Genomic DNA, 15,322 nt, shown 5'->3' on the forward strand with positions numbered 1-15,322 from the left:
TCTCAACCCAGTATGAAAAGAGAACTTGGGGAAATGTGGGTAGTATTTGGGGAAACACAACAGAATGGAAGGGGTTTTCATCCCTTGCTGGAAGCCAGACCACTGAGCTCTGGATGGCAACACCCAGACTCGCCCTGCCATCATGGTCACTGGAATTCATGGAATTGTGGTCTAAGAAAGTAACATTTCCAAACCCTGGATCATGGCTGTGACAATGACGGTCAAAGAATTTGTTCTTAGAGTTTGTTATGGCATGAATTTTCTTATAGCAGCAGATGAAGCAGCACAAGAGAGACAGAGTAGAGTAGGAGCAGGGAGGGATGTTTTTTCACTGGAAAAAAGTCACACCAATCTGAAAAACACCATAACGCTTTTTAACAGTGTATGCCAGCTCTTCATAGATACAGAACAATGTGTATTCTGATTGTGACATACTGATTGATGGGAAGCATCCTGTCACAAACAGGAAGAGAGGAAAAGCATGGAAGTTGAAGATGGTAAAGAGCACTGAAGCTCAGCACAGTTGGGGATCCGGCTTAATTGCATCCGGTTCAGTTACTGTACATCTTTGTGTGCCTTACCCCACAGAGGTGAGAGCCTGATACAATCTATCTTTGAGGGGAAGTGTGGTAGTTAGGAAATTACATTATCAATTTGGTTTAGTACCTGTTTGACTCATCATAAGATTAGATACAAAGATACAGAATTCTGAGTTGAGTAATACCTTTATAGAATTAATGAAACATCAAAAACAAGGTGAGCTTTGGAATTCTGAAGAATTATTCATCAGACAAAGATGGTATAAAAAGCTGGGAGGAAGGCAAATAGTCTCAAAGTAGGGACAGATGTGGTGGCCATTGCTGTTGAAACCAGGTTGCCAAGAAGGAGTTTTCCAGATTTCAGGAGAGACAGAGGTGTCAAAACTAAAAATGTAATGTTTCTCCTCTCTCTGCACACAAGAGCTTGGCTTCAACCCCATAGATCTGTCTATTCCCTGAGGCCTGGCCCATGGACTGCTTTGTAGGCTTACCAGTGAAAAACACGGAGCAAGGGAGCAGCCTTCACGTCAGCAAGGCAGGAGATCCTGTTGATAGATTGATAGTCCTACCTATTGGTTGGAGGAGATGGAATGCTCATCAAATGCTGTCCCGTGGTCTACAAACCATCTTTGTCTGATGAAGAGTTTTAGGGGATTCAAAAGCAAACTTTTTAGTGATCCTGTAAAGACACTGTTACACCTCAAACTTTGACTCTATAGATGAGTAGTGTGCTATGTACACTAGTTGATCTGACTTATAGCAGCCCTGATCAAGTTGATTCTGACTTATAGCAGCCCTGCTAGGGTTTCTAGGATAAGTGAGATATTTAAAGAGTGGTTTTACCAGTACCATCCTCTGTGAGTTTCCATGGCTGAGCAAGGGTTTGAATCCAGGTCTCTTGAGTCCTTGTCTGACACCGTCCAATGCAGTATATTAGCTGTCTCCTGAATGGATTGCAGGATTACATTTTCTGTTTGTAACAATAGGGTGGAACTAGCAAAGGCACTTAGCAGAATTGTTGGGATCACCAATGAGAAGTGAAAGACAGGGCATGCTGACTAAGTATTGACAAGCATTTTGTAAATGAATGAAAAAAGCATTTACTGAAAAAGTACTTGGGGTTCCAATATTGTTGGAATATCATGGGCATGTTCACAAATACCCAGTGGGTTGTTGTGAACAGAGTGTCGGACTAGGGCTCAGGAGGCCTGGGTTCAAATCTCTGTTGAGCCATGGAATCTCACTGGGGGAGTGGAACTGGTCTACTGTCCCTTAAATTACTTACCTTAAGAGCCGTATCGGGGTTGTTATAAGTCGGTTTGGCTTGATAGTACTACAGAACAATAACAAAATTGCATGTTCACCATGTATGTACTTTGTGTGGTCACTAGAGGTCAGTGTTCGATACAATTGCTATTTTTAAAACAAGCTCTTAGGATATTTTAGCTAATATATTAGTAAAGTATCATAAGCTAGATTTAAAGAAAGATTGTTCAAAGTCAGCAGTTTTAGCATAATGGTAAAAACTCAGAAGCCTTGTTTGCAATCTTTTCCCATGTTGCTTCATAGCTGAATCAGGTAGCATTCTGAGATAGGAAACTGGGATAAAAGGTCAATCGTTTGCGGGGGGGGCACAGTGGCAGTAACAAGTGACAAACAACAAATGATAAATAAAAATCTTTTTGACAAAAGCATGATTATTAACTGAGGTTGCCAAATCACATGGTTTGACCCTGAGACTCAGATTTTGGGGTTTATTGTCCTGGTTTCAGGCTTTGATCCAAAAATCTCAGGGAACAGACTGCTGGATTTTTGGGTGATATTACACATCATGGAGACTTTTACTGATAGACCCAAATTTACTTCTGTCCAGCCTTCAGTGTAGAAAACAGTGTTTCTGTTCCTCTTAGCAAGGTCCTCATTTCCCGCTTCAAGCAGTGTCTTTTTCCAAGCACCCTTTGATATCACTACATGTTGGGCTTTCAGTTCACTGTTGTGTGTTTACATTGTCTGTCACATATACTTGTTGTACCTGTTATCTTGGGCGACAGGAAGCTGTTAACTTGGTGATTCTATTAAACATACTCAGTGGGACGAATTACCTCAGAAGGAAGATGAAGCGCCTTTCAGTGGAGGCTTTTAGATAGGCCTTAGATGGCCATCTGCCAGAGATACTTTTGCTGTGGATCTCCTATAAAAGCAGGAGGCTGGAATGGATGACCCTTGAGGTTATTTATACATGCTACAGAAAAGAGTAGGAAGAAAGGAAAGGAACTGACATGAAGTAGAAACTTTTTTTTTGGCCTAATATGTATGTTTAGTAGAATTATCTGGGTAGCAGCTTCCTGTTCCTTGCAGCAACTGTTGCAATAGGTTTGTGTGACAGACAGACAGACAGACAACGTAAACACACAACAGTGAACTGGAAGCCCAACATGTAGTGATATCAAAGGTCTGCCTCATTTGCCTGCTAAGAGTGCTGGACAAGGACATGGGAGATCCATGTTCTAGTTACCATGGAACCATGAGGCTCATTGGGTTATCGTGGGCCACACTCCCTCTCTTTCAGCTTGGCCTATCTCATATGGCTTTTGTGAAAATAAAATTGGGGAGGTGGAGAGCCAAGTGTGACACCTTGAGCTCATGGTAGGAAAAGCAGGGCAATGAAGAAATGCCTCTTTTTTGAGTGCAAAGTATTCAAAATAACAAATATATGAAGAATGTACCATCTTGCTCAGCTCCTGCACTAAATCATGTGAACGGTCACGAAGTACATACTTATTAAACATGTCTAGGCCTTTTATGTGATGGTTGCCTATATTCTGCTTTCTCTTCCTATTTAAAAAGGTAGTAGTTATCACACAACAAAATGGGACCTGAAACTAAGAGTTTGCTTAAGCAAAGAGGAAGGAGGTCCAGATTCCCCTGACTTTCACACATGTGGGGATCTGAGGCACACTCTGGGCAACCAGCACTGCCACAAACACTTTTTTTCTTCTGGAGCAGAACTGTTTCATACCCAGTTAACATAAAAACATAAGAAGAGCCCTGCTGGATCAGGCCAAGGGCACATCTAGTCCAGCTTCCTGTATCTCACAGTGGCCCTAGCAGATGCCTCTGGGAGCACATGAGACAACTAGATACCTGTCTCCTGACACCACTCCTCTGCATCAGGCATTTTTACATACCTTCATTTTAAGCCTGGAGATTATACATCCCTATCATGGTTTGTAATCTGTGATGGAGTTTTCCTCCAGGAATCTGTCCAATTCCATTTTAAAAGGCATTTAGGCCAGATGCCAAGGAGCTCCACAGACTAACATCATGCTGGGTCAAGAAATACTTTCTTTTGTCTGTTCTCACTCTCCAATTTGAGTGGATGTCCCTTGGTTCTGGTATTGTGTGAGAGAGAAAAGAACCTCCCTCTATCCACTTTATCCCACCCTTGCATAATTTTATATATCTCAATCATGTCCCCCCTCATGTGCCTTTTCTCTAGCCTAAAGAGCCTCAAACAGTGTAGCCTTTCCTCATAAGGGAGGTCCTCCAGCCCAATCATCATTTGAGTCGCTCTCTTCTGCACCTTTTTCAGTTTCACTATGTCTTTTTTGAGGTGCGGTGACCAGAACTGTACATAATATTTCGCCTATTTTGGCCGTACTGCATTGGCTGCCCATTTCTCCTCTTTTGGCCGCACTGCATTGGCTGCCCATTCGGTTCCGTGTCGACTTTAAAGTCCTGATGCTTACGTGTAAAGCCCTAAATGGTTTAGGGCCTCGATACTTGGCGGAACGCTTACTCCCACCTAGTTCTACCCATGTCACTCATGCGAGCCAGGAGGTGAGGCTGAGGAGCCTGATGCCGAGGAAGGCCCGGAAGGAAAAAACAAGGAACTGGGCCTTCTCGGCAGTGTCTCCTCGCTTCTGGAACAATCTGCCTCCGAAGATTCGCGCTGCACCCTCGCTGAGCACTTTTAAAAATCAATTAAAAATGTGGATGTATAGGCAGGCCTTCCCCCCCGGTCAATTCCTGACCCTCTTCCCTTCTTTTTCTATTTGATTTATTGTTGTATTTTTCCCCATCTTGCAGAATAACTTAATTATTATATTTTTTTTCTTTATATATATATGTTATGCTTTTATGTTGTAAGCCGCCTAGAGTGGTCAAAATGACCAGATAGGTGGGGTATAAATAAATAAATAAATAAATAAATAAATAAATAAATAAATAAATAAATAAATAAATAAATACTCCAGGCATGGCCTTACCAGCGTTTTGTACAATGGCATTATAATGTTGCCTGTTTTATTTTCCATCCCCTTTTTAAGGCATTGAACTGGCCTTCTTCACTGCCACCGCACACTGGGTTGACACTTTCATCGAGCTGTCCACAAGCACACAAAGATCTCTTTCCTGATCCACCACGGACAGCTCAGAACCCATCAGCTGATAAATAAAGTTTTGATTTTTTGCCCCAATGTGCATTACTTTACATTTTCTTATACTGAAACACATTTGCCATTTTGGCACCCATTCTCCCAGTTTGGAGAGATCCTTCTGGAGCTTTTCACAATCCCTTCTGGTTTTCACCACTCGGAAAAGTTTGATGCCATCTGCAAACCTGGCCACCTAACTGCTTATCCCTGTCTCCAGGTCATTGGTGAACAAGTTGAAAAGCATCGGTCCCAGGACAGATCCTTGGGACACACTGCCTTTCCCTCTCTCTGCATTGTGAAAATTGCCCGTTGACACCTACTCTCTGTTTCCTGGTTCTTAACCAATTCTCAGTTCATAAAAGGACCTGCCGTCTTATCCTCTGACTGTGGAGATTTCTCAACAGCCTTTGGTATGGGACCATGTCAAACGCTTTCTGAAAATCTCGTAGGGTGGGAAGGATGTGGAAGGTAGGGCTTACATGGGCACCCTGCTCCCTATCACCCTTTGAGTATTACTAGCATTCAGTGTAAATGCTGGAACAGAGCTAAAGTCTCACTTAGATCCACATAATAGATTGTGTGTGTGTTTTTTTCTCTCTAGTCTTCATGAAAGAACTACAGTATATTGAAGGAAATAATGCAGCTAGGACTTTCCCTTCATTGGCCTATGTAACTGTATAACACATGCAGAACTTGGAGGTGATGATGTTTTAGACTACTGCTCTCCGAATCTCCCAGGCAGCATGAGGTATTCCACGATTTATAGCTCAAAACAGCAACTTTTCTAAATCTATATGGTGACTAGACTCAATTGTGAAGCAACGCGTAGCTCACATGAACAATGTGAGTGGAGGACAACTGAATGGAAGGTGACTGAACTGTGTTACACCTTTAGTTATTCCTTCACAACAGCCCAGAAGTACACATAAGGCAAGCAGAGTCCTCCATATTAGGGAAACCTTTGGAACTTGTGGAAGAAATATTAGATCACAGACCATAAGTGGATAAGACAATGGGACAGTGGCTGGGCTCCAGCCGGCTGCCAGCTTTTTCCAATGGAGCCTGGCTCAGTCTCCCTCTGCTTTGCAGGACTGGGCCCTGCTATTCTTGGCTGCCCCACCCCCTCCTCAACATCAGCCACCTGGCTCAGGGGGAGAAAAGGCTTTTAAACCAGAGCTGCTTTCAGGGCCCTACCGGACCAGCATTCCTGCACTCAGGGGAGCCAAATAACATCTGCCATCTACAGGTCACTGTGTGAGAGACGGTGGGACTGTGGCTGGGCTGCTGCTGGCTGTCAGATTCCCTGAGGGAACTGGCTGGGGAATAAGCTGGGAAACGGGGTGGGTGGGTGGGGGTTTGAGGGGCCTCTCGGGGAACCAGTAGAGATGATATATGGCAGGGGAAGATATGGAGGTGGGAGTAGAGCATGCCTGCATAGGAGAAAGGAGTATAGATATCTTACACCTATCCCCTTTCTAACTCTACTCCCAGCCAAATGGTACTAGGTGGGTACCATATCGGCCACCACCACCACCGAGCCACATGGTACTGTTGGTAAATGCCAGGTCAACAAAAAATGAGACTGCCCTCATCCATGATTTAATTTTGGATGATGGGGGCAGACCTGGCATGTATTACTGAGACCTGTGTGGGAAGAGAAGGAGGAGTTCCTCTATCTCCGTTGTGTCCCCCTGGGTACTTGGTCCAACACCAGGGTTGCCCAGAGGGTTGGAGAGGAGGTGTGGTGATAGTCCACTTTTCCAGACTCCCTGTCCCCTTGGGAAATGGTCTAGAGGGTCTGTAATGTGTGTTGGGCTCAAGAAACAGACTAGGGATTCTGTTGGTGTACCGCCCACCCTGCTGCTTACCAACAGTCTCCCTATCTGAGTTGACGGAGGTGATCTCGGACCTGGTGCTGAGGACCTCCAGACTTTTGGTACTGGGGGACCTCAACCTCCATGCTGAGGCCACCTTAACAGGGGTGGCTCAGGACTTCATGGCTGCCATGACAACAATGGGGCTGTCTCAAGATGTCATTGGCCCAACTCATGAGAAAGGCCATACACTTGACTTAGTATTCTCAACAGGACAGAGGAATTGTGATCCGGATGTGGTGGGTTTATTTTTGACCCCGCTGTCATGGCCGGAACATTTCCCGGTAAAGTTTAGACTCTGCCCCCACCTCTGCAGGGGTGGGGGATCAATTAAAATGATCCACCTCTGGAGACTTATCAATCCTGAAGGATTCTTGAATGCTCTAGGGGAGTTTCCACCTGTGAAAGCCCAGGTTGCTTTGTGGTACAAGGAGATGGCCCTCTCCCTGCCCACAGAGCCTATATGGCTCCATGGTACACAGATGAACTTCTGGCTATGAAGTGTTTGGAGAGACAGCTTGAGCACAGATGGAGGAAATATCGCTGCAACTATGACCAAACACAGCTTAGAACCAATTATCGGGCCTACTCTGTGGCGATACAGCTAGTGAAATGATAGCATTTTTTCAGTCATATTGCTTCCTCGGTGTGTCATCCAGCAGAGCTATTTCAAGTGGTCTGGGACCTTCTTCAGCCTAATGGTTCCATGGAGGTCCCGGACTGCTCAGTGGCTTTCTGTAACAAATTTGTTACACACTTTGAGGAAAAAAATTGCTCAGATTTGCAAAGAGCTGGACTCCACTGTTGATGCAGAGCCTATGGTGTGTCAATTGCTCCGGACGTATATCATAATTTACTGGATGAGTTTCAGTTGTTACGACCTGAGGATGTGAAGAGGGTGCTTGAATTGGTTCATGCCACCACTACACAACTCGACCCCGGCCCATCATGGCTAATAAAGGAATCTGCCAGGGAGGTTCGCAAATGGATCCTGGAGGGCATCAATTCCTCGTTAAGAGAGGGAGTGGTCCCCACCCCATTAAAGGAGGCAGTGATTCCCCCACTCCTAAAAAAGCCTAATCTGGACTCAGGCCTAGTGATTAACTATTGACCAGTGGCAAACCTCCCTTTTCTGGGCAAGGCGTTAGCTTGTGTGGTGGCTGAGCAGCTCCAGGCTCTCCTGGATGAAACTGATTATCTAGATCCACTTCAATCGGGTTTCAGGCCAGGTTATGGGATGGAGACTGCCTTGGTTGCCCTGTTTGAGGACCTTTGCCAGGAGGAAGACAGGGGGAATTGCATCCCTGTTGATTCTGCTGGACCTCTCAGTGGCTTTCCTTCTGGACAGATTGGCTGGGATGGGAATGGGAGGCACTGTTTTATGATGGTTCTGCTCCTATCTGGTTGATCGAGTCCAGAAGGTGGTGCTGGGAGACAGTAGCTCTGATCCATGGCAGTTGCATCATGGGGTTCCTCAGGACTCTATACTGTCCCCCATGCTATTCAATATCTATATGGAACCACTGGGGGAGGTCCTTGACTTTGTCCTTAGCTGGATGAGCAGAGCCTGGCAACAGTCACACATGCACTGGTAACAACCACACTGGACTACTGCAAGGTGCTATACGTGGGGCAGCCTTTGAAGACGGTCCGGCGACTGCAACTGGCACAGAACTGGGCTGCACAGCTGGTAAGTGGTGCCGCTGCACAAACTCATATCACACCAGTTTTGAAAAATTTACACTGGCTACCAGTTGCTGCTCGGGCCCAATCCAAAGTGCTTACTTTGACATATAAAGCCCTAAATGGCTTAGGACCTGGTTACCTAAAGAACTGTCTTCTTCCATACAAACCTGCCTATCCTCTAAGATCAAGCCAAGAGGCCCTCTGAAAGTGCCATCCCTGAAAGAGGCGAGGGGGATGGCATGCTGAAATAGGGCCTTCTCGGCTGTTGCCCCACAACTTTGGAATGCCCTCCCTACAAAGATCTGCCTGGCTCCAACACTTTTGGCTTTTTGGTGCCAGGCAATCACCTCCTGGGAAATAGAAGGGGAAGATATGGAGGCAGTGACAGATTTTACTTTCTTGGGCTCCATGATCACTGCAGATGGAGACAGCAGCCCCGAAATTAAAAGATGCCTGCTTCTTGGGAGGAAAGCAATGACAAACCTTGACAGCATCTTAAAAAGCAGAGACATCACCTTGCCAACAAAAGTCTGAATAGTCAAAGCTATGGTTTTTCCTGTAGTGTTGTATGGAAGTGAGAGCTGGACCATAAAGAAAGCTGACCGCCGAAGAATTGATGCCTTTGAATTGTGGTGCTGGAGGAGACTCTTGAGAGTTCCCTGGACTGCAAAGAGAACAAACCTATCAATTCTAACGGAAATCAACCCCGAGTGCTCATTGGAAGGACAGGTCCTGAAGCTGAGGCTCCAGTACTTTGGCCATCTCATGAGAAGAGAAGACTCCTTGGAAAAGACTTTGATGTTGGGAAAGTCTGAAGGCAAGAGGAGAAGGGGACGACAGAGGATGAGATGGTTGGACAGTGTCATCGAAGCAACCAACATGAATTTGACACAACTCCGGGAGGCGGTGGAAGATAGGAGGGTCTGGCGTGCTCTGGTCCATGGGGTCACGAAGAGTCGGACACGACTAAACAACTGAACAAACAAACAAACAAAGACCTTTCTGTTTAGCCAGCATTTTAATTAAATAGTATTTTTTAGCTGGCCATATGAGCAGCAGAATTTATTAATATTAATGTTTTCATGACTCTTTTTAATATAGGGTATTATTATAATATTGCCTATTTGTAATGGTTTAAATGTTTTAAAAGTTTTAATATTATTGTATGCCGCTCAGAGGCCACTGGTAACGGTGCGGTTAAAAAAAAATCTCGTAAATAAATAAATAATGAAACCAGTCTCTCTCACTTTATTTCTCGCTTTTGTTTAGTAGGAAGTAGAAAAATTGGCTAGATCTTGCTTTAAGAAGTTGTCACAAATGTTAATAGGACAATGTTTTACTCTACACTCGTATTGTTTTCAAATAATATCCCTCCCCCCACAAAAAAAAAAACCATGAATTCAAAATGACTGCTACAGAGTGACCTCTTGAGTGGCTTCGTTATTTCTCTTCTCAATATGAGCAACGAGCAAAGTTGTACCGGTAATTCACTTTCCAAACTTGCAGCATTATAGCACTCTGGGTGGTGGTACTGTCTCTTTACAAAATTGTAGGAAATATTTGCTGGCAGAGGTGAAGATAAAACTAGCTTGCTTCTGGGGGCCTAGTAGTAGTTCTGTCCTGTGAAAAGATGAAATATTTGGTGCAGAACATGAAAGATGAAATTCATCTTCTGGATTTTTCTGTCTTGGGTTCTTGGTCACATTTGAAAACCAAATGAAGGCAGGAGTAGTTTCTCCTGTTTTGTCTTCCTATGTGAAGAAAGTGATGATGGATAGGACCTATCAGGAACTCTCTAGGCAACAAGTAAATAGGGCTAGTGTGTCCTGAAAATATGGAAGAAATACTGGGCAAAACAAACAGCAATAGCATCTTTCAAAACCAGTCAGAGACTTTTCATGAAAGAACCACAGGGAAACAACAGGACGACTGGCTGAGATGATGTCATGTCCCATAAAAAGCAAGTGAATTAAGTGTAGAAATTCCATACTAAATAGTGGTATGGAAGTCCATTTTGCTGTAAGTTATCATCTTACACAATGTCAGCTGATAAAATAACACCAGATTTTCATAGGAGGGAACTATTATGAAACCTCAGTTTGTCTATATGGAAATTACAGTACAGTACTTGGAGAGCAAATAGGCTGGTTGAACAAGTTTGTTGTATGGTGTATTCAAAGGAAGGTGGTTGTTGTTTTTAAAAGCCCCATTTCACCTCTGAAAAACCTCTTAAATCTAAATCTTGTGCCGAAGAATCAAACTGACTGCAAGGTCGATCCTTTCACTGTAATGTGGGAAAATAGTGGGAATAACTGAAAAATAGTACCATGGAATCATTTGTTTTCTAGTTAGATTCAAGGTGTCTCTACCATCAGGACTGCTAGCCTCTGGGGCTTCTTTATTGGTTAAAAAAAATACCAAACTTGACCAGGGCAGATCTTGGCTCTACCTAGCCTAGTATTGTCTTAATTGAAAGGTAAAATACATGCCGTGTTAAATGTTCACAGTGCAACCTAGTCTCATTTTTCTTTTAAGATTTAAAGTAAGGAAGTACAATCCCACCTTAGATCAGGACTACCACACCTAGGGAGAGATACTTCAACCCCCATTTCATATTTCCCCTTGCATTTTTCATCCCCCAAAATAGGAGGTTTCCAAACTTCAGTTTTCAGTGTTTATCAAAGTTCTTTATCTGTGCAAGCCTTTCAACAAGAAACACACACACAAGACTACTCACACACACACACACAGAGAGAGAGAGAGAGAGAGAGAGAGAGTAAAACAAAAACAAGACATTGTGGCACTTTTAACAACTGTTATATTTTAATGCAAGTTTTTGCGGAACATGTCCACTTCGTAAGATCAATAAAGGACAATGGTTTTTGCTTGCATTTTACACCTAGTAATGATTACTAGGTATGAAATGCAACCGAAAGCCACTGTCCCTTTATCTTAGAGCCTTTTGTGGATGTTTATCTTGTAGTCTCTGTATTCTGAAGTGGGTATGTTCAATGAAAACTTATATGAAAATATAGCAGTATGTCTTTAAGGTGCCACAATGTCTTTATTTTTGCTTTTCTTTTGTTTTGTGTTTCTTGTTTATGTGCGTGTGCATGCTAATGCTCAAGCTGCATCCTAGTTGACCCTTCCAATAGCCTTCTTTACTAACTGCTTAAAATTTTTCAGGAAAAATTAACCCTCAGGTTCTCCTTTCCCTTTGCCCATGCTAGGCAATCAACAAGTAAATGATATGTGGGAATTGGGAAACTTCTGAATTTCATCACTGTCCAGCTGTCATGGTCTGTGTGCTGTGATGATATAGGAAAAAAATATTACCATCACAGTGGACATGTGCTGTGTGGCAAGGTGAATATAGTGGCAAACCACAGCTTTTCAGAGTTAAAACACTGGAGTCTTCATTTGACAAACTATCAATATATCAGTAAAAGGAAAACCAGCATAAGAAAATATGTCAGAAGCTCTACGAGAAGATACTATCAGGAGGTATTAGATTTTGGTATATCATAGGAAAAGCCAAAACACAGCCTTGTTTACATGGTGCATTCTAGTTCGCACAAGCTCTCATTCAACTTAAGAACATGAAATATTTAGCTACTACTCTTAGTGACCCTTGTGAAAAGATGTTTTACCTCAGACTTTTCTCTGCTGAAGATATATGCATGTGTGTGTGTGTGTGTAAAATAATGTGTCTGGCACATAAATAATACCTTTCACATAATTTGTAAGATGGGAAATGTTGCCAAAACACAAGTAGGCATTCTTTTTTTTTCTTTTTGGGTCCCTTTTGAAATGCTTTATGAATCAGCAAATTGGAGAAGCAGAAGCATCTACAAGGAAGTTAATAACAGGAAGCCGTTCGTGGGGTTTCAGAAGCGTTCTAAGGAAGAGCAGGCTATTAATCAGCTCGCATTTGCCCACCCCACAATCTCTGGTTTGTTTCATAAAGCCATCATTTGCTATGCAGATCAGGGCCCATGCATTCATCTTTTGGAGCCTTCCCAGCATTTTCTCTGCTCTGTAAAGCATGTTTGTATCCTGAAGTAGCCAAGAGAGTCCCATGAGAGGAGGAGGAGGAGGAGGCTGAGAAGACAGAAGGAACGCAGCCAGTGACAAGAGAGTTCCACATTTCACGGAAAAGTCTTGAAAGCTAAAATGTCTGTGCTTTCCCCTATCCTGATTCCCCCTGAAGTCAAGGAATACATGAAGAAAGGTGAACGCTTTATTAAATGGGACGATGTAAGTATTGTAGCCTTCACATTGACTTTGCATGGTTTTTTAAATTATATAAATAGGGTGGAGAACTCAAGCTTTGCTCCAGGGACACTGAGGTATCTGGAGGTGAATCTACTGCCATGTCTTGGAAACTCAGCCTTATTTGTTGTTGTTGTTTAAGCCTTTCAGTTTTGTTGGGGGACATGCCACATTCTCCTCCACTTCCTTCATTGGGGGGGGGGATTGCATCCACCTTCACAGCAGAGTGGGTGGTGGGAGACAATGGTGCTCGCTCCAGGTGCCAAAAGAGCAAATAATGGCTCAGCCTTTTGAGGGATAAACTCTCAGGCTCCCTCAGGCAGAATGGATCCCTCTAGCTAAACTCTGCTCCAAGAAGCAGGAAAGGAAGACTGGAACTTCTCTCCCAGTGTGTGCCTTAATAAACATCTCCTTCAACATCGGAGGGCAATAGATGAAGGGAATCAAGAGTGGAAAGAAACAAAAATTCAATGACTCTATAATTGTGCTAGGCTTACAAGTCAGTTTGTGCAACATTGGATTGTGTGGTGCATTCCAGCTATTCCAGTCATTCTGTAGCAGGTATCCTTATGGACTGTGGAGAAAGAAATGATATCTAACTACTTAGTTAGCTATGAACTCTGAATGGAGCCTTTCCATTCAGTATATCAAAGAGGTTCTGATGGTAGCCCCAGACATACTGCAGCATGCCGTCCATCGTTAGCATAAGCAAACATAAGGCTTGACTGCCCTAAGAAAAACGAAGGTGAATCAATGTGTATTCTCAAAGGCTTTCACGGCCAGAATCTGATGATTGTTGTAGGTTTTTTAGGCTGTTTGGCCATGTTCTGAGGGTTGTTCTTCCTAACATTTCGCCAGTCTCTGTGGCCAGCATCTTCAGAGGACAGGAGTCAGAACTCTGTCTGTGCTCTGGTGAATCAATTTAACAAGTTGATTAAAAACACTTTTCATGGTTTTGGAAGGAGGTATACTGAAAGTTTCATGTATTTTTATGAGTGTATGCTATGGCAGCCCTAGAAGTTATATAACTTTCAAGTAAAGTAAGGTGTGAAGCAAAGTGTCTATATTTTACCATCAAAAATCATTAGGACTTCCTTCACAGAAAATATGAGACTGTTAACATTGAATATCCCATGATTTCTCTTTTAGAAATCAAAGATGTATATAAAGTACCATCTTTCCCCAATTCTCTTTAGATCTCTGATACCTCTGTGTGTGTGTGTGTGTGTGTGTGTGTGTGTGTGTGTGTGTGTTTAATTTAATATGAATCTTTTCAGAGAATTTGTCTTATGTGCCATCAAGTTGCTTCTGACTAATGGTGACTCCTATAGCATTTTTGTGGTATATGAGATGTTCATGGGGTAGGTTACCATTGCAATCCTCCGTGAATTTCCATGGCCAAAAAAAGAGAGAGATTTGAACTCTGGTCTCCTGAGACTAGTCCAAAACTCTATCTGGTCTCTCTGTATATTTCTGTATATCTGTTTCAGATATGAAACACTGTCGGTGTGGAAGAGGGACTTTTCCTATGGTTCAAAAAACATGCCAGCTTGTGTGAAGCGGGGCTTAGTTTCCAAAATTAAAAATATTATAGTAGGGAACAGTAGAGGAAGATGAAGTGCGAAGAAAGGCCATGTCAGCAACCTTAGTTTTGCCCTCTTTTCTCCCTTCCTTTCCCTTTTCCCTTCATCTTTTAAAATTATGCACCTGCAGGAAATGACTGAGTGTTACTCACAGTAGCTTTGTTGCTCCAGGAGCTTCCCCCACCCCAACCCTGGAACAGTGTAAAATGTTTTAAATAAATAATTAGGTTTGCAGCAAATGCTCTGATCAGGGGATCTGGTATGTTAGCACTGCAGCAGCAACTGGTAATATCCAGAAAAGCAGAAATCAGTGGAAAGGAGTTAGCACATTAAGTAACTTGTTAAAAAAAAGGAAATAATCTAATTTAGTTATGTTTGTTTTGAATGTGTTTTTTAAAATAAAAAATAAGTTAATTTAACTTGGTTTTTAAATTTACAGCACATTCCTACTCTGAATGCCTTACCAGAATAAAAGTGAAAAATTCCAGCCACAAGTTTGCTTCTAATTTTCACAGATTAACTCCCAAAGCAAACCTAGGGTTTTAAACACAATAGACCATCCCCTTCACATGCACCTACAATCTAATTGGTCACCTAATTATGGTTTTAAAGGGAACTGTTGTGAGTCCAGCCCTATTTTCCCATTAGGCTCAATTTTTAAAAGGTCATGGTTCCTGAAGAATTCTCATCTCTTATAAAATACATTTTGCTTCTTTTTTTCCCCTGTCTCCCACCTGCCATCTCTTTTGCTGGGGCTTGCTTTGTTTATTTGGCTGCAATTGTTTTCTCCTTCATAGTTCTTCTTTTTAGATTACTTTTGGGGTGTCTCCCTCTAACCTCTACAGTCTTCTTTCTGTCTTCTCCATTCATCTCCACTTCCTTGTGGAAGTTATATCACCTTGTAGGTGATACAAATGTGCCAGTTTACAGCT

The 15,322-nt window shown here is 42.8% G+C and overlaps 1 protein-coding gene across 2 annotated transcripts in view; it reads left to right on the forward strand.

Moving 5' to 3' along the window:
• Positions 1-12,386: 12,386 nt before the first annotated feature.
• PLCB2 (phospholipase C beta 2) overlaps positions 12,387-15,322 on the forward strand; it is an 82,509-nt gene continuing 79,573 nt past the window's right edge. For both annotated transcript variants that reach the window (XM_020795775.3, XM_072986278.2), the window contains exon 1: positions 12,387-12,792. In XM_020795775.3, the coding sequence (XP_020651434.3) occupies positions 12,709-12,792 (84 nt within the window). In that variant the 5' untranslated portion in view covers positions 12,387-12,708. The remainder of the gene's footprint in view (positions 12,793-15,322) is intronic.

Source organism: Pogona vitticeps, chromosome 1 (assembly GCF_051106095.1).
Source record: "Pogona vitticeps strain Pit_001003342236 chromosome 1, PviZW2.1, whole genome shotgun sequence".
NCBI classification, from domain to species: domain Eukaryota; kingdom Metazoa; phylum Chordata; class Lepidosauria; order Squamata; family Agamidae; genus Pogona; species Pogona vitticeps.